At 35.9% G+C, this 23,887-nt stretch overlaps 1 protein-coding gene across 1 annotated transcript in view; it reads left to right on the top strand.

Annotated features, from left to right (window-relative positions):
• LOC110024732 (probable protein S-acyltransferase 23) overlaps positions 1-23,715 on the top strand; it is a 25,859-nt gene extending 2,144 nt beyond the window's left edge. The window contains exons 4-13 of the mRNA XM_020724868.1: positions 655-734; positions 1,945-2,108; positions 10,711-10,849; positions 10,942-11,041; positions 17,540-17,600; positions 20,191-20,268; positions 20,435-20,533; positions 20,674-20,752; positions 20,830-20,978; positions 23,295-23,715. Coding sequence (XP_020580527.1) covers positions 655-734; positions 1,945-2,108; positions 10,711-10,849; positions 10,942-11,041; positions 17,540-17,600; positions 20,191-20,268; positions 20,435-20,533; positions 20,674-20,752; positions 20,830-20,978; positions 23,295-23,483 — 1,138 coding nt within the window. The 3' untranslated portion in view covers positions 23,484-23,715. The remainder of the gene's footprint in view (positions 1-654; positions 735-1,944; positions 2,109-10,710; positions 10,850-10,941; positions 11,042-17,539; positions 17,601-20,190; positions 20,269-20,434; positions 20,534-20,673; positions 20,753-20,829; positions 20,979-23,294) is intronic.
• Positions 23,716-23,887: the final 172 nt, after the last annotated feature.

Here is a 23,887-nt window from a genome sequence, read left to right as displayed (position 1 = left end):
CTCGTTCGCTAGGGCAACGAGCCGAAGATGAACAAAAAATTGTTCGTTCATGTTCGACTCATTTTGGCTCGAAGTACTACTCATCAATTATATATATATATATATATCTTGATGAGCAGTATTTTTAAAAAATTTAATTGACTACATGGCTACAAAGATTTATAATCAATTAAAAGTATTGATCAAGAAAATAGAATAAAAATTATTAAATTAGATTCAAATGATGTTTTAATATAAACAATAATTTTTAAATCTTGCCCCAACTCTTAACATTATATGGCTACATGATTAGAGTTGTCAAAACGATTTTTTGTTTGTGAGCAGCTCATGTTCGGCTTGTTTACAACCCTACTAGCAACTCATGAGCTGGACTAGTTACTTCAAAATGATTCCATTATTTATTTATGATTGTAGAAATTGTCTTTTAATGAATTTTTCATATGTTTCATTTCCATTATATATATATATATATATATATATATATCAATTGTAACCAAAGTTCACTCGCTAGTTTTCTTTCCAGGAAGTTCTAGTAGCTCTACTAGTTCTAGCCACAGTTTTCTATTAGTATTCTCTATTCTGTGGCATCCAATATTAATTGAATTATGATAATTTTGTTTGCCATTTGAGCCATTTTTGTAATGATATATTTAGGGCTGCTTACAAGGGATTTGCTGATACAGTTAGGTTACTTTTGTTTTGGAATGCTAGCCAAGGAAGGCAAGATAATCAAGGTACATTATGAATGGAATTTTTACTTCTTATTTCTCGTTTTGAAGTGGTTTACATCATATATGTTCAGCTATAATTTTCCATTTGCTCTATTATAACTGTAATTTGGGTGTTTTTAGTGAATATTGAAACACCTGCAGGAAAATATTGGAAAAAAAATTCGAACATTAAAAAATGAGACACATATATACAAAAGAAGTGCACATTAGTTGGCATTACCATTTTGCTACTTGTTTTTCCGGAGCTCGATTTATTTTTCAAGGTTAGAAATCTGTTAGAGAAAAATGCTACTTAAACATTTGTTCTCTCTGTCTCAATGGTTTTTTTTTTTATCAATTTTGATTGTGAATATCTTTAAATTTTATTATTATTATTATTTTTTTATGTATGAAAATAGCAAGGTTACGGCCTTGTTTACTACGGCTTATTGGCTTCCTGCTTCTGTTTTCTTGAATATTATAAACACTTTTAGGGTGTCTGGTCCCAACAGCTATGAGACCAAGTTCAGTTAATATGAAATTTTATCAGAACATATTTATAACTGTACTTTATGCAGTTTTTCTTGAAAAGTTCTTTTCATGAATTTTTTTTTTTTCTGGTAAGTTATTTAATGATCTATCTTTATTAGAAGCCAGGTAATGTTAAGAGTATTATATATTCATGAAATTCATAATGATGCCAATTTAGATCTTTCAATTAACTCATTTTAATGTTATAAAATATTTCACCAAACAAGCACACCTTGTACAGCGCTGCAGATGACAACGTTAACATTTTATCAAATAATCACTCACTTTACCCTGTAGGGCAGCACAACATTAATTAACACAATAGAAGGCAATAATGCCAAACAAAGTGACAACGGACAATCTATCATACTTTCAAGAAGTTTTAACTCATGAAGGTGGCATATGGTAAGCACTTCAAAAGTATCTGTTTGAAAATTTGAAATTTGGTTGAACTATGGTCAGCACTTGTTTACTTCTTAGTATGTCTGTTCTACATATTTCCATTCCCTGCTGATACTCTCTATTTTTTCACCAAATCTTATTCTGATGCACATGGGGAGAATACATATGTCTGATTTCTATGTAATATATTTCAGTCTGGCTATCCTTCTATTAAGCACATTTCAAATTGTGATCAGTTTTGCCACTATCCAAACTTACAAGGTTAAGAATGCTCACTCATTCTATGATACCTTTTTATTAGGCTGTACGCCTTTACACTGGGCTGCGATTAGTGGTAGTGCAGAGGTATGCAATGTGCTCATACAGGCGGGTACTAAACAAGAACTGACCGTGAAGGATAAATCAGGATTCACTCCAGTTCAGCTTGCCTCAGATAGGGGTCAAAAGCATGCTGCCCTTATTCTTGTAAGCGAGTTTATATGTTTACTGGAATACATGCTAGCTTTTATTAAGTTGCAGTTGCCACAATTGTATATGGATAACAGTGTTCTATAATCAAAACATTCATCCAAATGGGCAATAATGAGGAGTAACTGATATATAGTCGGAGAAATAAAAAAGTTTGGTTTGCTCATCGTCTCTCATCTTTCAATCCACCTATTAAAAGCTGAAGAAGAATGCAAACCTCTAAGAGTTCTTTGTGTTCATTATGTTGCAATTAGGAAGCCATCTTTGGCTATGTTTTTAAAGACACGAGCATACTTAAATCTTCAAATCAGGTAGTATTGAAGGAAAATGTTTTAGATCTTTTGCATGGTTCTACTTAAAAATTCAAATTCTTGATACCCATTCAATTCTAGGGTAATGATGCAACCATGGCATGATTAGATCATCTAATATCTTCATTGGATTGTGATATTACCTATGTATGGTCGGTTGACTTGATCCATATGCCTGCCCGCTCTCATCAAATATTTCCTTCTAATTTTAGATGATAAGCAAATATTAATATTAAATAGAAAATAAAATAAAAAAAATGAGATATGGATGTATATTAGATGAAACTAATAATGGAAGATAAGTATATGTTATTTGTTAAACTAACGGTGAAATTCAAAAAAGCTATAATTTTTTTTTTACTTCTACCTTAATTCCACTTGGAATACCAGTTGATGTTGAATTTTTATGTATAGCTTTTCTAGATGTGCACTGAACATGGAATTCACAATTAGTATTTTTTGGTGTTTTTCTTCCATGATCCAAAATAAGCATTCAGAAGATTGTTACATTGGTTTTTTTATGGCTTTTGATGGTAGTATAGATAATTTGTAGATTACTTTTTATAATTTCAGTAAATGTAGTTTAAGTGTTCAAATAGTATATACCAGTTGATGTTGAATTTTTATGTATAGCTTTTCTAGATGTGCACTGAACATGGAATTCACAATTAGTATTTTTTGGTGTTTTTCTTCCATGATCCAAAATAAGCATTCAGAAGATTGTTACATTGGTTTTTTTATGGCTTTTGATGGTAGTATAGATAATTTGTAGATTACTTTTCAGTAAATGTAGTTTAAGTGTTCAAATAGTATAATAGATCCAATGATCTTCTATTTCTGTTGTTCGCAGTATATATTATTTAAAGCTCATCTTTTATTATGCTTGTGGGGTTTGTCTTTGTTATTTTTATCGTTGCACTAAACGTATGTACAATTTGCAATAAGACATCTGTCTAGAATTGAGCTAACATATCCTGTAGCATTCAAGAATAATAAATGAAGAAAGGAGATTCATATTGCACATCCCAAATAATTTTAAGAAGGTTATGGATTTAATCTTAATGCCTTCAAAGTTTCATCTAAAAGCTTTTATACTCCTTCCCTCATATTTTGTTTTTGTTAGTGTAGGTTCTTCACATTTGTTGCATAATATGTAGATGATGAACTCTTAATGGTGCCATGTCCAGGGACATGCATTAGCTGTTATTTGTGAAATTCACATTGCACCTCAGAGTCATTTTCAAAATTTTCATTTGTGAACTAGGTTGCACCTCAGTCATTTTCAAAATAGATTGTGGATTATTGTTTTCATGATCTACTAGTACTTATGATTTTGTTTTATTTGTGTCAAGAACACCCAAAAGTGGTGTGTATTGGGTGCAAAATGACATTGACGCAGATGTATCCTACTACTAGACTTGACATGGGCGACTCTTGACTTTGGATCGGACGCGGTATCACTTGGGCAGTTGTGACCATTTCAGAAGCAAAATTGAGAGCCGACTGACTCCTTGTGTGGGATTAACTCCTCTCTATATTTTTTGGGGGTGGGGGGTGTACCTCTTGTTATCCTAGGGCTATATATTTGCGTTCCTGATGTTCTAGGGCTAGTTTTAGGTATTTATTTTGTTAGGCTATTGGCATCTCCTTTTTCCCTTATACCCTTCTTCGGCTGTATTCAAGGGCGAGTAGTGCACCGGCTTTATCTCGTTTTGAGTTGGTGACTATCCTCGATTTTCCCTTCCCCGCATCCTCTCCTTTGCAGCCGTCATCCCTTCTCCTTGTTGCGGCCGCCCCGGTCAGCAAATATTTATTGTTCTACTGCAGTTCCAGCTGGCCCCTACACTTTCCTCCCATCTTCCTTGATGCCACCTTCCATGTCCAACGATTCACCTTGCTATCGCCCTCCAAACATAACCTTCATATCTCCACCTGCAGTGCAACCACGCCATCCTATCTCCACCTGCAGTTCAGCCACACCAACTTACCTTCAACGTGCAGTCTAGCAGCATCTAACCTCACTTCTTGCAGCCCAACCACAACCCTCATACCCCATCCTTCTGTAGCCGACCACAACCACCCTCACATCCACCTATTACAGTCGCCTGTCAAACCTTCCACAGCTACCGGCTTACACCCTGCTGCCTTTCCTCTATCTACACGCCACTACAACCCTTAAGACATCTAATGCCCGTATAATCCGCATAAACGCACAACCCCTTTGGGATACAAATCTAGTTGACTTTGTGTGTGGTGTATGTTGTTTTCTCTTGTATTAGTTGTAACCTTCTAGTTGCTTTTCAATAATAATATTTGCTTTCTTGTTGTTTGTGTTAACTTTGGTATTAAATATTTAATGAATTGCTTTTGAAAATATATTGAGGTTAAATGTCCAATAATGAAAGCAAGTGGTATGTCAAATATCAATATACGTGCTTAGATGTTTGATATGAAAGGAATCATATTTGACAGGACAATAGCAATGTGTTCGATTTTCTTAACAGTGCATTGTTGAAAAGAGATGGAGCTTCTGACCAATGGATGGTGCTGACATTGCTTTTCTGTCTCAATTTAAACAAATTTGGTTTCATTTTATCCTAAAGAGTTCAACAAGACTGCTCATTTTTGTGCACAACAAGCCTTACATGATTTGTTGAAGCATGCACACGTGTTTCATGTCCTTTTTTCTTTTTCGGGATGATAGATCTCAATTTGTGCATGCTTAGTAATATTGTTTTGTACTCTTTTTGATATTTTGAATAGAATATTACTCTTTCAAGCAAGACAATTATTAGAACCATAATTGGATTTATTAATTAGATACATAAGTATATGTGTACAAGTGTAGGAGACATTGTACAAGATTTGATATGTTAAAGTGTGGATAATCTAAGCTATCCACCATAATTTTGATAAATAACTCAATTGTAATTACTCAATTTTTATTTGATTAAATCATTTATCCACAATTAGTAATACACAAATATGCAATGACGGTGACTTAATGATTATGCCAACAAAAGTACGGCAACAACAATGTATGTAATACACTTATTCTTTGTTGAGTGTCAAATCATAAGTGTCCAAAATAAGATATAACGGTGATGTACTAAATGTATGTAGAATTTGCATGAAGTCACTTATTTAAAGTGAGCTAACATATCATGTAGCGTTCAAGAAGAATAAATGTAGAAAGTAGATTCTTGTCGCACATCCCAAATAATTTTAAAAAGGCTATGGATTTAATCATAATGCTTTTAAAGTATCATCTACTTTCTCGTATAATTCTTGCCTCATATTTTATTTTTGTTAGTGTGGATTATGGACATAGAATGTAATTTTAGTAGTAGTCGCTCTAGTGACAGAAGTGTAACTTTGGGTGATCAAATTATTAAAGGGTGTGAATGATTTAGATATCTCGAGTTTGTTGTTCAAAGTGATGGTATGATATACATGGGGATGTTAATAGTAGAATTTAAGTTGGTTGGTTGAAGTGGAGGAATGCTTCGGGCCTTTTGTGTGATAGAAAAGTACTGCTTTGACTGAAAGGAATTTTTTATAAGACGGTGGTGAGATATAAAATGCTCTAGGGCGCTGAATGTTGGTCTTTAAAAGAGAAGTCTAATACTAAGTTAAGTGTTGCCGAGATGAGAATGATCAGGAGGATGAGCGGCTTTACACTTAGAGACAAAATGCGAAATAAATATATCCGTGATAGGGTCGGTCTAGCTCCTGTGACAGACAAAATTAGAGAAAGTCGTCTTAGATGGTTTGGTCACATTAAGCGTCGACCATCTAATGATCCGATTAGGAGAGTAGATGTTTCATATTTGAGTTATATTAAGAAAGGCAGAGGTAGACCTAGGAAGACTTGAGCTTATTGTATAAAAAATGATCGTAGTTTATTAGAACTAAATGAAAATATGACACTAAATAGGACGCAATAATAAAAAAGGATTCATGTAGACATAGTGGGATTAAGGCTTTGTTGTTGTTGTAGTGTGGATTATTCACATTTTTTGAATAAAATGAGATGATGAACTCTCAGTGGTGCCATGCCTGTGTTACGCCCAACACGTAGTTGGTCCATGAGGGACCGGTCGTTGGCAATCCCGCCGGCCAACAAATGGGCCGGCCTTTGTTGCGGAAAGAAGGTGAGGGAGCTGGGCAAGGTGCAGAGGAAGGAAAGGAATGTTTGGGGTCCACTATGACCATAATCACATATTCAAGGAGGAGAAAATGAGGGGAGTTTGGAGGGAAGTTTAGAAGGAAAGTTTTCAAATACTGTATGAGGATTCTATTAAGGGGGAACCTAAGATTTATTTTATTTTCATGCATTTTTTATTGTGGCTGTTGTTTTCTTTCTTTTTGTGGTTTTTCTAGCGACGTCTAGGGGTTTGAGAGAGATGATCTACCTCTCAATAGTAGATCAACCTTGTATTTTGATTGTTGTAAGATCAGCTCTTATTTGTGCTATGTTCATCTATTTCAATTGCGTTGTGGTTTGTTTGTTGATTTTGGTGCGGGGACGTATTTAATTGGTATTAGAACATAGTTCTTGGTGGGATGATAACAAAGAAAGTTTATGTGCTGGAATGCGAGTTAGGCCAAATCAAATTAGGATTGGAAGAGAGGTTCACCAACACTGAGGGCAGGTTTTCTTCCATTGATAGTTGAATGAAGGATGAATTTGAAAGCATAGGAGAAATGCGGGAGATGATGAAAAAGCTTATGGAGATGCAATCCAAGGCCATCCCAATCGCTTTAGTTGCCAATTCTAACCAATGGTTAATCAGGAAATCCTTGACTTGGTCAAAAGTGAATGAGAACAAGCGAGAAAATAACTAAGAAGGCCTCATCTACCTACAAGATCGTCCCCTAAGGACTTCTGATATATGTGGGGGTGGAGATTTCTGATAGACGAGGATGGGCCGAAAATTAGAGGATGGATGGTGTAACGAGCACGGAGGAGCACGAAGGAGGAAGGAGGGGTTCGGAAGTGGGATATGCTTACGACCGAAAAAGGGAGTTTCATCTTAGACACATGGGGAGAAATATAGGAGGAAGAGGAGTTTGGGGTGGAGTTGTAAGGGTCAAGAAACTGAAGATGCCAATCCTCAAAGGGGAAGATGCACATGGATGGGTGTATCGGGTGGAACAATACTTTACGATCAACGAGTTGACTGAGGAAGAGAAGCTCATGGCAGCGAGATTATGCTTGGAGGGGGAATGCTTTAGCGTGGTTCCAGTTCGATACATTCACGGGAGGGGTTTAAGGATTGCTTGTTGGAACGTTTTCGAGTCATTCGAGAAGGAGACCTACACGAGCAATTCTATGCTTTGACTCAGGAGAGGACGATTATGGAGTACTGAGAGAAGTTTGAGGTCTTGTTACAGAGGTTGAGGGGGATTTTTGCAGCAGGCTTGGAAAGAAACTTCTTGAAAGACCTGAAGCCCGACATACGAGCAGTCATTCGCTGCTTGAGACCACATGGATGAGGGAAATGATGGAGCTCGCCCAGTTGATTGAGGATAAGAAACAGGTGAAAAAGGTCGACAAAGGCAACAACATCGGGTATTCTACAAGAGCACCGTGATAGTCATAACACCGAGGACCCAGACGGTGTCATTTCAGAAAGAGACGCCGAAGGAGAGTAGTACTGGACCCGACCCGGGGTAATTTCAAGCACTTCACAGATGCATAAGTGCTAGACAAAAGAGCTAAAAGATCGTGTTACCAATGTGACAAGAAATATGCCCAAGGAGACCGTGGAAAGGAGCGCGCCCTTAAGGTTTTTTTAGTTCAGGAGGAGGATGCAAAGAGTAAGGAATCAAAAGAGGAAGCAGGGGAGGAGGAGCATCTGCATTTTGATGTGGTGGAGGTGTCCCTGTATTCGGTGGTGGGATTTACTCCGAATCACACCATGAAGGTGAGAGAATGGATCGGGAAACAACCAATTGTGGAGTTGTTGGATAGTGGGACCACACGTAACTCTATCTCAAATCAGGTCGTGGAGAAGCTAGAGTTGAAGCTTGTGACTACAGGGAGCTTTGGCGTTATGATGGGGATAGGGAAGGTGGAAAAAAATTGAGGAATTTGCAAGGGGTCGGTTCTGACACTACATGGCCTATGAGTGGCGGAAAACTTTTTTCCTTTAAATTTGGGCAACATAGATGTGATTCTGGGAATGAAGTGACTACGAACATTGAGAAAGATGAAGGTGGATTGAAATTTCTTGACGATGGAGTTCCAAGTGGAGGGTAGGAAGGTGGTGCTTGAAGGAGATTTTAGTTTATACAAAACTCTGATGTCGCTCAATACCATGGTCAAGTAGATTCGGGGAGCTGGACTGAGTTACTGGTGGAGTTGGAGAGCATTGAGGAGTTTTGAGAGGGGGTCTAGCAGCTCTTACAGTAGTTTACTGATGTTTTCCAGCAGCCAAGCAGGTTAACACCCCAGAGGGAGCACGAGCATGATATTACATTGAAGGAGTGTATTTCTTTCATCAACGTCGGACCATACAGGTACCCCTAGACTCAAAAAGATGAGATAGAGAAGTTGATCCGGGAGATGCTCGAGGATGATATTATCAGGCCTAGTTTGATCTTTTTTTGAAGTCTCGTCCTGTTGGTGAAGAAAAATGAAGTCTCTTACAGTAGTTTGCTGAATTCTCGTGCAACGCTAAGACGAAAATTCATTACTCTACCGCCACAATTTTTCTAGCATGCATCAAGGTTGATTGATAATACGCCTTTAATTTGCAATCATAGAGCAACACATTGACAATGTTGCATATGAGGTTGTGCCTCTTGATGTGCGCCACATCGTCTTTTAGATCTGTAACTTTGGGGGCATCATACCATCTACCAACGATGATAACAACAGTTGAAATTGCTAAAAGATGTTGTGACTTATATTGTCTCCAGCTTTGGTTTAAAAATCAGACTAAACCTATGGGTCCAACAAATTAATTTGTGAATGGTTTCCTTAAATAGTTTGGTCCTAAATTTGTTTTACATGCGAATCACAATAAAATTTTGATGAATAGGAAGTTGGACCGTGGAATTGGTGAACCATCTGAGGTTTGGTTGAACTGCATATTTATTTCATGATCAAAATTTATGTTTGATATCACCATTCATTTTTTATCATACAACTACACACTTATCATAATATAAACAATAACAAAGTAAATTTGCTAAATAATTAAATTGTCTAAAATGGCTTATAATATATTTATACAATTGTCTATCAAGCACTATTTTATTTCAGCTTATTTTAACTTAGTTATCTATTTATTTGTTTCCGGTTCTACTTTTTTGTAATTAGCACTCATGTTTTTTCAGAAATTTAAATAATGTGGTTTCTTAAGCACGGTATCTTAAAGTTGTCTAATCTAAGAAATTAAGGTAGATTTGTTAATCCGAGTCCAGTCTTTAGACTCGAGAAAATTTAGTTTTTTGATCAGTTGGTGCATGGGAAGGTGTAAATGCATCTCTTTATGGCATGTTTTCTAACTTAAAAGTGGCTAGTTTTTTTTTACCTGAATCCTACGGTGTTGTTGATAACTGATCTCTGAAGAAATATTTCCCTGTTTTTTTAGATGAATGAGATTTCTGATGACATCCTCTTTGAAGCTTGGCTTTAGCTTCTTAATGTAATTGCTCAATACTTAACTTGTGCTTTTTTTTTCTTCATTTAGCACTCCGTTTAGTTTCTACGTTGATATTTGGTGTGGTTAAAATTAAATAAGCATAATATTGTTTCCATATTCTATACATGATTGTTGATCTTCCCATCTTGGGTTTAAAATTAAATAAGCCTGATAATGTTTCTACGTTCTCCACATGATTGTTTGTAAATAAGCATAATATTGTTTCCCTATTCTATACATGATTGTTGATCTTCCCATCTTGGGTTTAAAATTAAATAAGCCTGATAATGTTTCTACGTTCTCCACATGATTGTTTGTCTTCCCATCTTCTTTTTGCTTAATTTTTCTGGATTACCTGGTGAAAAATTTTAGCGTTGCTTTTTTATGTTAGTTTTCAATTAGATATGAAGCCTATTTTTTTTAATTTGAGCAGAAATTTTGATTATTATCAAATCATAAACATAGTGTAGAGTGCATACAAATGATATTCATTTACATGGCTTTCAAATCGTAGCACAATTGCTTCTATCAGTAGTCCATATTACAGTAATTGTAATTTGATCTATGTTATAGCATCGAAGAAAATGTGCATTCCATTAATTTGTCACCAGTATTAACTTGTGCTTCATCTAGTCTAATGCAACCAGGGTGAGTGGTATTTTCTGTGGAGACAAATTTTGCAAGGGAAAGCTGGCAAAGATCGGCAATGCTCCAATTTTATGGGCTTTTCTTATTTTTCAAGTAGTTCTTTTCATCAACTCTGTACTTAATGGTAAGTAGTACGCTTTTGATCATAGTGATTATTAGCAGATAAGAACTTCTTTGTTAAGCTAAATGACCAATTTTACAAGCACTTTTTTCTAGTGCCTAATTTCGAAAAGATTACGGCTGTTGTTGCACTTTGGGGATGGACTGGTGTTTCTGTTGCAATCGCTTCCTTTTATATGTTCTATAGATGTAGCAGGTAATATTTTATTTGTTAAAAGTTTTATATTCTATTGGCACGAAGGTTTATAGTTTGTTAATATTTATTATGTTTAAAGCTTATTTAATTGTGTGTAATTCCTTCAGTTCCTAGCCTTTTCAATCGTAATGTTGCTGTGATAAACTTTTTCCTTTGATTTTTGACAATGTGGATGGCTGGCTGGATAAAGACTGCAATTTTAAATATCTTAGGTTGTCAGCTCTCACAACTCCTTGCAAAATTTCTGAGGCAAACATGCAATAGGACAACCTCTTATCTATATTAGTTCCCTGCACACCATAAAGGTCTATCAGTTCTTAGATGTGATGTGACCCTAGTTTTACTTAGTAGGAAGTGCTAAAAGGACAGTTTGTTACGGGCTCCAAAAATTTTGACTGCTCCTTGGACTCTATTTTTTGTTTTTTTTGTGTGTTGAGAGAGTTTTGAGGGTCAAATTTTTATAAGGCAGATGAAATAGTAGATAAAATACTATCCAGAGATTTCACCCTAATTTTGTGAGGACATTTTGATCTGGGGTTCGAGGTTTCCCCATAGGCGCAAACCCCTAGGTTAATTACCCCTCCCAATAATGAGAGAGCACTTTTGATTAAGGCTAGTCATTTAACACCGAATAATCAACATATAATAGAAGAAAACATATATTTTAAATTGTAAAATCTATCACTTTGAGCTTAAAGCGGGTGTGGAGGAAATGAAACGAACCCAATCAAGATCCCATGATTCAAACGTCACAGGTCATCGTAATCCCTGATCTACTTAGTTAGATGAGGTAGTCGACCAAATCTAATTAAAAGATCCTTGTCATCAATAATGAGTTGCGTTGTTCGAGGATACTTTTAGATCAAGGGCGGATATTTGTTTAATAGGATAAATTTAAGTCGATATTCGCTGCAGAACTTCATGTAGCCGGCCACACATAGTGGGATTAAGGTTTTGTTGTTGTTGTTGTTGTTGTTGTTGTATTCACTAACAGAACTTTATGTCAATCAATTGCAACATTATAGTTCACAACTCAAAGTTAAAAAGCTGTTGGGAAAAAAAAGGCACGATTAGAGAGTTTTGGTCGTAATTGCTATTTTGTGGTGTCATTTGCCTACAAACCTACACAGAAAACTAGGGGTACATTCTTACAACATGTAATTATTTTGATCGTAAATATAAGGATACACTTGATATGACATTAGTTATTTTATGAGCTGAGGTCAATCAAAATTTTTCTACTACCCACGACAAATTATTGTAAAAGGTGGATGAATTTTGTTTTTAGCTTTTAAGTGAATGAATTTCAACTTGAGTGCTGGTTTAAAACTTAGGCCTCATTTGAGGATCACTTTCTATTTTTTGTTTTCTATTTTTGAAAACAAAAAAACAGAAACAATCTCAAAAATAATATTTATTTATTTGTTTTTTTTATTTTATTTTTAAAACACATAGGGCTTGTTTTCAAAATATCAAAAAGATAGAAATTATATTTTTATTATTTTCAGAACATGTTTTTTAAAGCATTATTGTGCGAGGCTCCGCCGCCCACCGCCCGCCACAACTTGCCATATACGTCATGGGCGGCAGAACTTAATGTTGTAGCATATGTGGACCCAACCGTTTTATAAAAATATAGTTAAAAAAAATAAAAAAACACCTTACCAAACATGCTTTATATTTTTTATTTTTAAAATCATATAAATTATAATAATATCAAACACATTTTCTAAAAAAAAAACAAAATAGACTAAAAACAAAAGTAAAACTAGAAAACAAAAAGTGATCCCAAAAAGGAATTTAGATTTGATATTGGTTTGAAATTAAGCCCCATCAGTTGTGACTTTACAGTTAACACGACCATTATCGTGGATTTAGACATTTCAAACTTTTATATTTGAAGTGCATTTGTGTTTGTTAGTTAGGTTTTTTATAATATAAGTCTGATCGACTTCTGTTTTTGTAAGATGAGGATCAAACTATGTGCTTTGGACTTGTAAATTTTGTTATCTTTATGATTTGGATATTTATTTCAAAATTATTAGACTCGTTAAGTTCAGTCCTTGCGAGGAGAATGATCAAATTAGTTGGTTGGGACTTACAATCCTGTATTCTAGACAAGACCCGATTGAGAACTTAAATAACTTAATTATCTTGAGTTTGATTTCGTCATAGGGATTTTATAATTTTAAAATAGGTGTAGACTCTTTAAAATGAAATGTTGTACACTTTTCAAAATAGGAGCGACTTGCTGAAAACACTTTTCAAAATCGGAGCGACTTTTAATTCGCTCAGCATTCCAGACCCTTCAATTTTAAACCCTTAGTTCATTTCAGTGGTGCGGGTTTTAATTTCATATATTTGTTTATTTTTAATTACTTTGCATTTCTCAAGTCAATTTGCATAATTCTAAAGCATGAATTGAATTAATAATTGCTTTAAAACAAAACATATAAGACTTGAAATTATGGGAATTTGCCTTATTTGAATGAGTAGGTTGATGCATTCATATGTTTACTTTAATTTTTTGAAAGCGGGTTTCTGTTCGCTTACAAGGTAGAATTGCGAATTCAGTAGCGAGATTTTAAAGTTTCAAATCCCAAGTTTGAGTTATTTTTATACCCTAGGAGCCTAAATTTGAAAGCCCAAAATTTCAAATATTTTTAAGACCGTGGGAGCCTAAATTTTAAATCTCAAATTTTTAATTATTTTTATGCATAAAGAGCCTAAATTTAAAAAAAAATCTAAATTTTAAATATTTTTTAGATCTTAAGAGCCTAAATTTTAAAAACCCAGATTTCAAACATTTTTTAACCCTAGGTGACTAAATTTTAAAAGCTCAAAATTTCAAATTATTTAAAATTTTATTTAATTCAAATTTTATGTTATTTTATAAGTTTAAAAATTCAAAAATTTTAAATTATTTACATGTCCAAATCACTTGAAATTTTGGAAGCCTCTCAGCATCAACCTCTCGTTAGCGGGCATCGGGAGAATGCCAGTTTTCTTAATTGTCTTAAAAGACTCACTGATCAACGCCTTGAGACACTAGGGCTGGGGAACAAAAATACGTATTTAACCCGTGGTCTTAAAAGACCAACGGATTTTTAATGCATTTGCGAAAGGTGTCAAATCACAAGCAAGCATTTCTTTGAATGATATTTTATTTTTCCAGAATGATACTTAGTTCCTAATGACGAGTAATTGTGTTTAGGACAGTTATTTGAGAACCCCTAAATTTATAAAAAAATGTCAAAGGAGTTAGCTGTTTTCTTGAACAATACTTAGGGCCCGTTTGGAGTAGCTTATAAGTGCGGGCCTGCTATCCTGTTTGATAAATGCTTTTGGGGAGTTTAATAAAAAACTCAGTTTTCATTTATTTGATAGATGTGGCAATGGGATAGACCCCGCGGCTCGCGTCTTGAAGAGGTGTTTCCTCCCGTGCCCTGCTATCTCCTTCCTCGCTCGATGCCTTGCTGTCGTCGGGCCTGGCAGAGCGACTGAGGCCTGCGATGGCGGCACGAATGTTGGCGTCTGTGGGCTAGGTGAAAGATTCGTCGACGTCGATGAGGACTTCAATGTCACTGTCGTCAAAGTTGAAGCGATCGAGAAGGCTGTGATGCATTCGCAGGAAATCGTTCACGCAACTCTTGAGCTCTGCCTTTGTCCCCGGATAGTTGCATCCGATTAGTACTGCTTTCTTTGTCATGGTGAGTATGCTTTCCGGCGATCTCTGCGTCGGGAGAGGACGATGAATTGATTTGGTGGGCGGGGAAAGGTGTGGAGTAGGACTCTGGACCTCGATTTTTGGGGGGTTTGTCGGCAGGGTGAGCGCCATTATTCTTTGACGTAGTTTGGTTATAGCATAAGTTTGTATTGTGTGTGTAGTTTGGGGAGAGACAATAGTTGAAGAGGAAGATGGGAGGAAGGCAGTGCAACTATAAGAATTGTTTGGTTATAGCATAAGTTTTTTTTCCAACTTAGATTAATAGAAGATGGGTGTAAATGCAGAATAAGACCGAGGCAGGAGACGGTGCATTTATGTCAAGCATAGAATGTGCAATTTGTACTGCCATTTGTATGGCAGAAAGCATATGTCCCTTTTGAATGTATGCTCAAATCACGAAGAGATGAGTCTGTTGAAGAGCTCTCTTTCAATGTTCTTAACCTTGCAAGGATTGGATTCTATTTTTGTAAAGGCCACATGGAAAATTAGCCCTTTCTTCTTATAATGATGGGACTAGTACATGGAATAGCTTATCATCAGAGTTGCTTATGCTTGGAGTGAAATCTGTTTTTGCAAAGAATGGCATGTGGGAAATTTGTTTTTTTTTCCTTATGGTTTTAACTGATGATGCCATGCAATTTCTATCATGATGTACATTAGCTTCTTGCCTTTCTTATCAGCAGCTAGATCATGATGCTGCAGCATTGGCGAGAGTATTTTACTATCATTTTACTATTTTGGTTTCATTCTGTTATTCATTTAGGCCATTGACTAGAATTGGAGAATAATTTGGTATGCTTTGGTTTCAATATGTCCATATTTTATACATTTCCAATAGAGATTCTAATAGAAAGTTTTTTTATTAAGCTTGATTCTCATTATTTAGTGTGGACTGTTTCATCTTTTTTCTTTATTGTTTTGTATTAGTTTTCCACTTCTGCAATATCGATTATATTGCCAAGACATTTCAGATACAAACATCATTACTTAACAGAGACAGACTAGTCATTTATTCACAATTTGCTGCAAATCAGCTGTTTTTAAATAGTTGTCATAAACAGCCAGTCAGCTTATCAGGATAAGCTGTTGATTAGTAGTTTATCAGGATAAACTGCTTATTTGGATAAGCTGGATAAGTTGCAGCTGTCCCAAACAGACCCTTAATTCCAAAATATGGGTACTTGCCCTTTTTCGAATTGATAGGACAGAGTTATTGCAGACTCTATTAAGCTCTTCAAACAGGGAGGAATAGGAAAGCGGGTCATGCGAAGGAGGAACGACGCATTCGGGCAATGCATAATGGGTGGCGTGAGTGGAGCAGGAAGAAGAACAGGTTGGGGAGTAGCAGAAGTAGAAGATGATTGGGATTTTGGGGATCTTTGTACGTTATGATCCCTTTGTTATTTCCCTAGCTAGCTCTAGACACCACTGTACCGTGAAGGCTGCGGTTATGAAGGGTAAGTGGGGCAAGATGCAGAAGTGGCTCGGATTAGGATAAAGCGATAGAGGGGAGTACGGGCAGCTCTGTTGTGTGAGGATCAGATTGGAAGACCGGCATTCCAGAGGTCTTTGTACTCTCTGTTCTCATCGTTGCTTTCTAATGATTGTATCACAAGGGTTGCGGTGAGGGCTATTCGAAGGAGTGCTTCTGTCTGCGAACAAGGGAGGTGAAATGAGGGGATCATGCGTGCGGCAGGAAGGAGGACTTGGGCGCGAGGGAGGATCAAGCGGTGTCGCGCATGTGAAGCTTAAAGGATCGGAGATATATGTATGTCGCACTTCATGCTTTCTCACTGGCTTGGTAGGTAAGGGCTTTGGTCTGGAAACGGACGAAGTAGGAAGAAGAGAGAATGAGGGAGAGATTCAGATGTCTAAAAATGAGAGAGAGGGCATTTACGAAGTATGTCATTGCTTTTTTACTTTGAACCAGAGAAGTGGCTCAAGCGAACAACTACCAACTGAAAGTGAGCGTGGGTAGGCATACGGAAATATCATTTGACGTGCAGAGACGTGCAGGAAGGTTCAAAATTTAGCTTAATATTAATTAAGTTGATTAATTTTAATTAAAATATTAATAATTTTTAATTATTATTTTTTTAAGACATCAACACTTGTAAGTTATTTGGAGTTTTAAGGTGACATTTTGTATACCATAGGAGTAGCCTTGAGATATAATTTTGTTCCAAAATTCGAGCCTTTTTTATTCTCGGGTCTATTATATTTGTGCTTTCTGAAAATAACAAAAACAGGGCAAATTAATTAATTGCATAAATAGTCAAATGGCTCAGCATTCAACGAGCTTGAAATAAAGGGTATAAAGCATTGGTCTTGGTAGCAAATCTTGTTAGTTTACAAACAACTCGCTTGACTTCGTTTTGAAATACTGTTTACCAGACTTTATGTTACATTACTGCTTAGTCCTCAGCACTCGATTGTGTCAAGTACTCTTCAAAGTTTAACAATTTTGCTTTTCATACCCTTGTTTAGATGCAATTTTTTTTTTCTTTCCAGTTAGTAGCCAAGTCATTATCTCATCTCATCCCACCATCATCAGTTATCTTAATTGTCCGCACTTCTCAATTTCTCGTAGGGCTGCTCTTGTTGACTTTTAGATTCTTTCATTGGTTTTCATTTGATAACATGCAATGTGATTTTTCTTTGGTTTTATCTGTCAATTTGGCATTGAAGTTTTAATGCCTTCTTATATGGAATTTTTTTTTACTTGTCAAAGCCTAAAAGTTTTCTTTGGCCTTCTCAATTTCTTCTTTCAGCAAGGATCCAGGCTATATCAAACCAAGATTAGAAATTTCCTCTAGCAATGAAGGTGCTGATGTATGAACAACATGCACTTGATCATGTGGACCTTAATAATGTATTTTTTAACTTTTGTTATTTTGGCAAGTTCATATTCTAATTATTGCAATCTTCCATTTATTTTTCATTCTCTGTGCTCTTACTAGAAATAATGTTGGCCAATGGGGTTTATGGATATAAATTTTAATCCTCAGCATCATCTCCACTAACCTTTCCTAACTATCTGTTGAATAGCTATTATAATCAAGGTTGTAAGTCATATTTCACGCAGCCTTGCCCTTGTCGTGACTGGGCTTTAACTAAGCTAGTTTTATGTCTATCCAATAGCTTTTTTTTTTTGACTTGACTCTAAAAAACATGTACTCTATTTATAAATGGTCTTCTGGATGTCTTTGTTTTTCTGATATGGTCTCATATTTGTGTTCTTTCTATATACATTGGCATCATATTTACTTAATTTTAATTCATGTTCTCTGTTTGATTCGCCAGTTGAATTCCCTGAATCAACAGAAAGATTCCTCTAACGTGTGTATTTTGAACGTAAATGCTGAATAGCTTAAAAGCAGAAGTGTTTATTTTTTTCCTTGCATTTGTAATTAGTAATCAGTGTCACTTAGAAACGCTTTTATAGTTTCATGATGCTTTTATGAATATTAAATTTTTATGGAGAGGCAAGTTTTTAACCTGGAAGTTCATTTAAATTCTTACGATCATCACATTTTGACCAACTCTAAACATCAAATGATTTTAGCCTAGTTCTGCCACAGTTGGTCATTTTTGACACACTGATATTCTATTGGTTTGGTTTGGAATTAAAAGCTTACATGATGCGGGCGCATGGGGTTTAACCGGCGGGAAGGCTAAACCCCGCCGGTTCAGCCTTGGTTTGCACAGGATCGGCCAGTCCCTTGCCCTACTTGAAGTTGCCGCCCAAATGGAGGGGCCTCTCCCACCCCCCCATGAAGCTATCTACTACCATATATATTCTATGTTCTCTGTTTAAAGTTTTCAGTTTTGCTGGTTTCAGATTTCTTGTCATTGGCGTTTCTCCCTTCCTAGGGTTGTATCCGAGGACAGTTGGTGTTCCGGCTATATCTCTGCTCCAAGGTGAGTGGTTACTACCACCCCATAACCCATCACCTGCTTCCTCTCCCTTGCCTGCCGTCACCCTTTTGCCTCCCAACCTACTGTCATAACCTTCTCTGCCTCCCAACCTGCAACCGCAAACCCCCCCACCTCCTTCTCTGTTGTGTCGCAACTCCTTCTACCTCCCCGCCTACTACCTTAATTCCATCTCCATCCTTCCTACTGTCGTCAACATCCCTTTCATACCTTCTAGTTGCCGTCTCCACGCCTTCCAAACCCCTCACCTGAAATCGCAACCCCCAACATGCACCCTACTTGTTGTCTAGCCGTCACTCACCACCTTTGTCCTCACCCTAGGGCGTTGTGTGTGTTGATGTCATTTTTATTCCTGTTTTGAGAATCTTGTTTTTGTAGTTTCCCATATTTTACAATAATATTTTTAGTTTGTTTTGATTTAGGTGAACTCTGGTATCATTATATTTTAAATTATGGACATTTTTTGGCCTATGATTCATAAAAAAAGAGAGATAATTGAGTTGAAGTGGAAGTGATTGCCAGATTATATGACGCCACGTGGGAGTCAAATGACTTTGTCCAGTAATAGTTTCCTCTCTTCCATCTTGAGTACAAGATAATTTTTTGAGACGGGACTAGTATTATACCGGCGCCTACAACATTGTTTGCCTCGTCCTCCATCGAGTCGACGTGAGTCCGCCAAAACAATTTGAAGACTTATGTTAGGCGAAAGACTAAAAGGGCAATTTAGTCATTTATTAGTTATTATTGTGGGGTATAGTGCTAATTTTTTTAAGGGTTAGGATATGTGTGATTGTTGTCTTGAATTTGAGGGTTAGGGTTTGGTAATGATCTTCTACCTTTTAAATTTTAGGTATTTATCTTTTATGTATATGGGTTGTGCTGTTTTGTGTTGATGAAATAAAATATTTTGTTTTGCCTCAATTTCTCCGGAAGTTCCTATGAGTTTCTTCCTCCTCTTCCCTATGTATTTTCAAATAGACTTGTTGAGCCATTGAAGTCATCAAAGTCATTGATTGCATGGTCGGCGATTCCCCTCGCACTCACAATCCTCGATCAACTTTTTAATGCATAAGAAGAGATAATTTATCCATTCATATGCTTGTCGCCTTCCTCTTCACAGTCATTCTCACTCGCCTAGCCGCTCGCCTTCCCCCTAGTGCGTTGCTCTAGAACCACGAATAGAGATTTGCAAGGGGGCGCTCGCGCCCCCGTGCGGGGTTAGATGTGAATGCGTTTTTTTTTTCCGGTTGTTAAAGGTACTGCACATAAATTGCCTTTTATGTCGCTATTTATGCATCATTAATTATGTTCAATTGTTTACTGAACTCTATCAAATGATTTGAAACTCATTTACTCAAGTTCCTCTTGAATGGTTGTTGGAGCATTTTACCTTTTGTGCTCCATTCTCTACTTTAAAATGTATGAATATGCTTTAGAGTTTGTGTTTAGTTCGAACATGATTATCCTTACTCTCATCTCTCAGGACGCTCTATTGGGAATTGATCCCAATAATTCACCTATATGGACAGGAAACTGGTCTCAGCTTTGTCCTACCTGCAAGGTTCTTGCCCACATTTCTGAAATAATTTATTAGAATGAAAAATCACAGAATGTTTTTTGTAGCTATGTTTAGAAACTCACATCTTTTGAGTGTTGATTTCATATTTATCCTTTGAAGGTGCATTTTTTGAAGAATTTTCCTTGACCTTTTTTAAGCTTCTTATCAGATAATCAGGCCTCTGCGATCCAAACACTGCCCATCATGTAAGCATTGTGTGGATCAGTTTGATCATCATTGTCCATGGATATCCAACTGCGTTGGGAAGGTTAGAACTAGATTTATGCCTTTTTATTCATTCGTTCTGCATAAATATGGTTTAATGCACTCATCTAATTGTGAGTTATGATAGATCCTTCTATACAGCTTTGGTTGCATACTTTCCTAAATTTTCTTTCTCTGCTGCAGAAAAATAAATGGGACTTCTTTGTTTTTCTTTGCTTGGGATGCCTAACTTCTCTTCTTGGCGGTATCACTGCAGTTTACAGTATGTTTCCGAAGGTGGCCAAAATTTCTTTCTTTGTTGTCCGGTGTACAGTGAATAACTGTCAATGTCAAATGCAGGGATGTGGACGGGATCACCGGTCAAACCATCTTCTGGAAGGTGGATGCATTATATGGCGACGGAACATCCTGGAGCAGTCGCTTTCCTCGTGTTGGATACGATCTTACTAGCAGGTGCATCAGCTTTAACAATATCAATGGCATCACAGGTAAAAAAATAATGTTTTTGTTTACTGTGCATTAATATTAACTTATGATTTCCAGCTTGAAATTAAGACTGCAATTTATTGCAATTCAATCTTACTAAAGTTGACAGGAGTACGTATCCCATACCTTTTCACATTTGTGAAATCGAGCAATACAGTTTTGTAGTGGAACTCCTTTGTGCAAACCTATTTCTCGCAACCACTAACTTAAGTTACTCATACGATCCCCCATATCATAAGTCATATATTGTTGGGGTTTTAGGCTCATCGCTAATGATTATATGGACAAAAATTGAGAACACATTGAAAATCAATTTAGATAAAAAGATTAGAAACTAATAATAAGGATCAATAATGTTATGAACATGACTAAAAGAAGAAAAAGAAAATAAAAACTTAGAACAATAGCTCAATTCTCACATTTGTACGGTGAAATAATCTCCCTTGGAATCAAAGTTTGTCACTTGATCAAGGAATTGAAATATGGATAAAGGATTTATTCTTCCATCAAGTAATTTTAATTTGACTCTTATTACTTTTGTATGCTTACTGAATCACTTGAATGTTTCATTTCATTGAATTTAGAGGATTCACGCCCTTCCTTAATGTTTGTTATAATTTAAAGTGTCAACCATAGATCCAAGAAATAGAGCATTACAGGATAGAAAAATAAATGATTCAAAGACGAAACTAGAAAACCCTTGAAAAACATAGTAGTCAGCTTCAGGAAAATGGAAATCCCCAAGTAATCATCCGCAGATAGCAACGGGATGTTCACCAATTCGAAGAACCCTTAGGTATAACCAGTCATGGGTTACCAAAATTAGGGATTAGCTATAGGAATCAATAAGAATTGTGGGACTCACCTGTAATAGAATTCTCGTCACCAATACGATTGGTGTAAAAGTTCAAAGCAAATCTTAATGATAAAATAATATTCTTGGCGCACATAAATAATCCTGCTACCAACTTTTAGCCTAATCTGTCATGTAATTATTGCACACTTTCTGGACCAGAGCCGTTAATATTCACATCATTTGTATAAATATTTGTTTTTGAAATGGGACATCATTTATATTGAGATAAGAAAAGGTAAAATAGATGACAATTCTGAGAATGCCATAGTGTGTCTCTATTCGAACCATACACTATGTGGCTCTAGCGGTTGCATTTTGTTTATTAAGAGGTCCAACTTTACTTACGATCAATCATGCAATTATGTGTCATTGATTATATAAGGTTGAAGCAAATTATCTCAATTTGGCCAAACGAGCAAAAAATGTTAGTTTTTTTTTTGCATAACCTCATTTTATGATTGGAAAATAGTGGATTATAATCCACTTTCAATGTTGGGTTTGGGGGCCCATCTTGAAATCAACTAGAGTCGATCATCTTGTCCCTCAAATTATGGCTCTTATGACTTAAGAATTACAAGCAAGAATGGTTTTCCATGAGTCCCAAAGTCTCGTCTTTTTCTTCTTTATTCAAGCCGAGAAGAGCAAGAGAATATAAGTGTGAAAAACCCATAGTATCTTGGGCGTACCAAATCTTTAACTTCATCAACTCCAAAATTGCATTATGAGGTGTGTTCCCTTAATTCTTTTTAGGCGACTTTCTAATCTTTTTCATCTTTTTTTTTCTTAATTCAGTCATTACTTTATTTGTACATTATTCAATGGATAGATTCCACGATTTGTCACCATATATGAAGATGAGCACGGAAGTAACTCTTTATTATGTAGATTTATTTATTTATGTGGAGGAATATCAAAGTACAGTTTGATTTAGGTGACATCTACATACACACCACCCAATTCCTATGTATTTAGATATCCAACACCTAAATTTTTCTTTTTATATTTATATCACCCAAATCTTTCATATCACACCAAAATACCACGTTTATAACTTTTTAAGTGAAATATACCATTTGATGCATAGTTAAGGTGGCATGTGCCTAAAAATTGTAAGTTTAGGTGTTGGATATGTAAATACATAAAATTTAAGTGGTATGTATGTAAATCTTTCTTCAATGGGCAACTTACATACATACCACACAACTCTTATGTATTTGCATATATAACTGAAAATTTAATATGTGCACTTATAGCACATTGGTCTAATATAACCCCAATGCTTGAAGAGTGTGCATATCACTTAAAAAAAAGAAAAGGGTAATGATGGTATTATTTTTGAAATGATGTTAAGATTTGGGTGGTATGCCTGTCAATAATGCCCCTTCTGAATCTCCTGCAACTCTGAACATAGGTATTTCATAGCTGCTTGATTAATTTATCCGAATGGTTTTATTATGTGCAGATAGCGCGAAACATAACTACTAATGAAATGGCTAATGCTGGTCGATACTCTTATCTTCGTGGCCCCGACGGGCGTTTCCGTAATCCATATAATCTCGGCTGTAGAAGGAACTGCACCGATTTCCTCGTCAACGGATACACTAACGATGATGAAATCGCTTGGCCCTCACTTCAGCCCCCTTCCAGGTAAAACTCATTCTTCTGTTCAATATCGTCTGAAACATATTATGTTAAAATAAATTTCCTGATTATTTCCTCCATCATAATTTTGCTATGCTTTTTAATTCTACTTATTTAAGCGAATTTCTTGAAAATAAAATGAATAATTTGTAGTTAAAAAGCTGTTTTAAATGAAGCTTCTTGCTGTTCATGTATATTGGAGGGAGAACCTTTCGCTTTAACTTTCGGGAAAGCTTTTATTTGTGCTATTTATATGTTAAGAGCGTTTGTTTGGTTCATCGTGTCATGCTTTTGCACCTTTGGCGGCCGAGCCAGAAATTTATTTTAGTTGGCACTATTATTAATTTTATAAATATTTTTATTATATCTATATGAAGTTACATGTTTTGACAATTTTAATAGAAAACGTTGCAT

This window comes from Phalaenopsis equestris, unplaced genomic scaffold (assembly GCF_001263595.1).
Source record: "Phalaenopsis equestris unplaced genomic scaffold, ASM126359v1 Scaffold000002, whole genome shotgun sequence".
Classification (NCBI taxonomy): Eukaryota; Viridiplantae; Streptophyta; class Magnoliopsida; order Asparagales; family Orchidaceae; genus Phalaenopsis; species Phalaenopsis equestris.
Note: the sequence above shows the minus strand (reverse complement) of the source record. Positions and strands in the feature narration are given on the sequence as shown.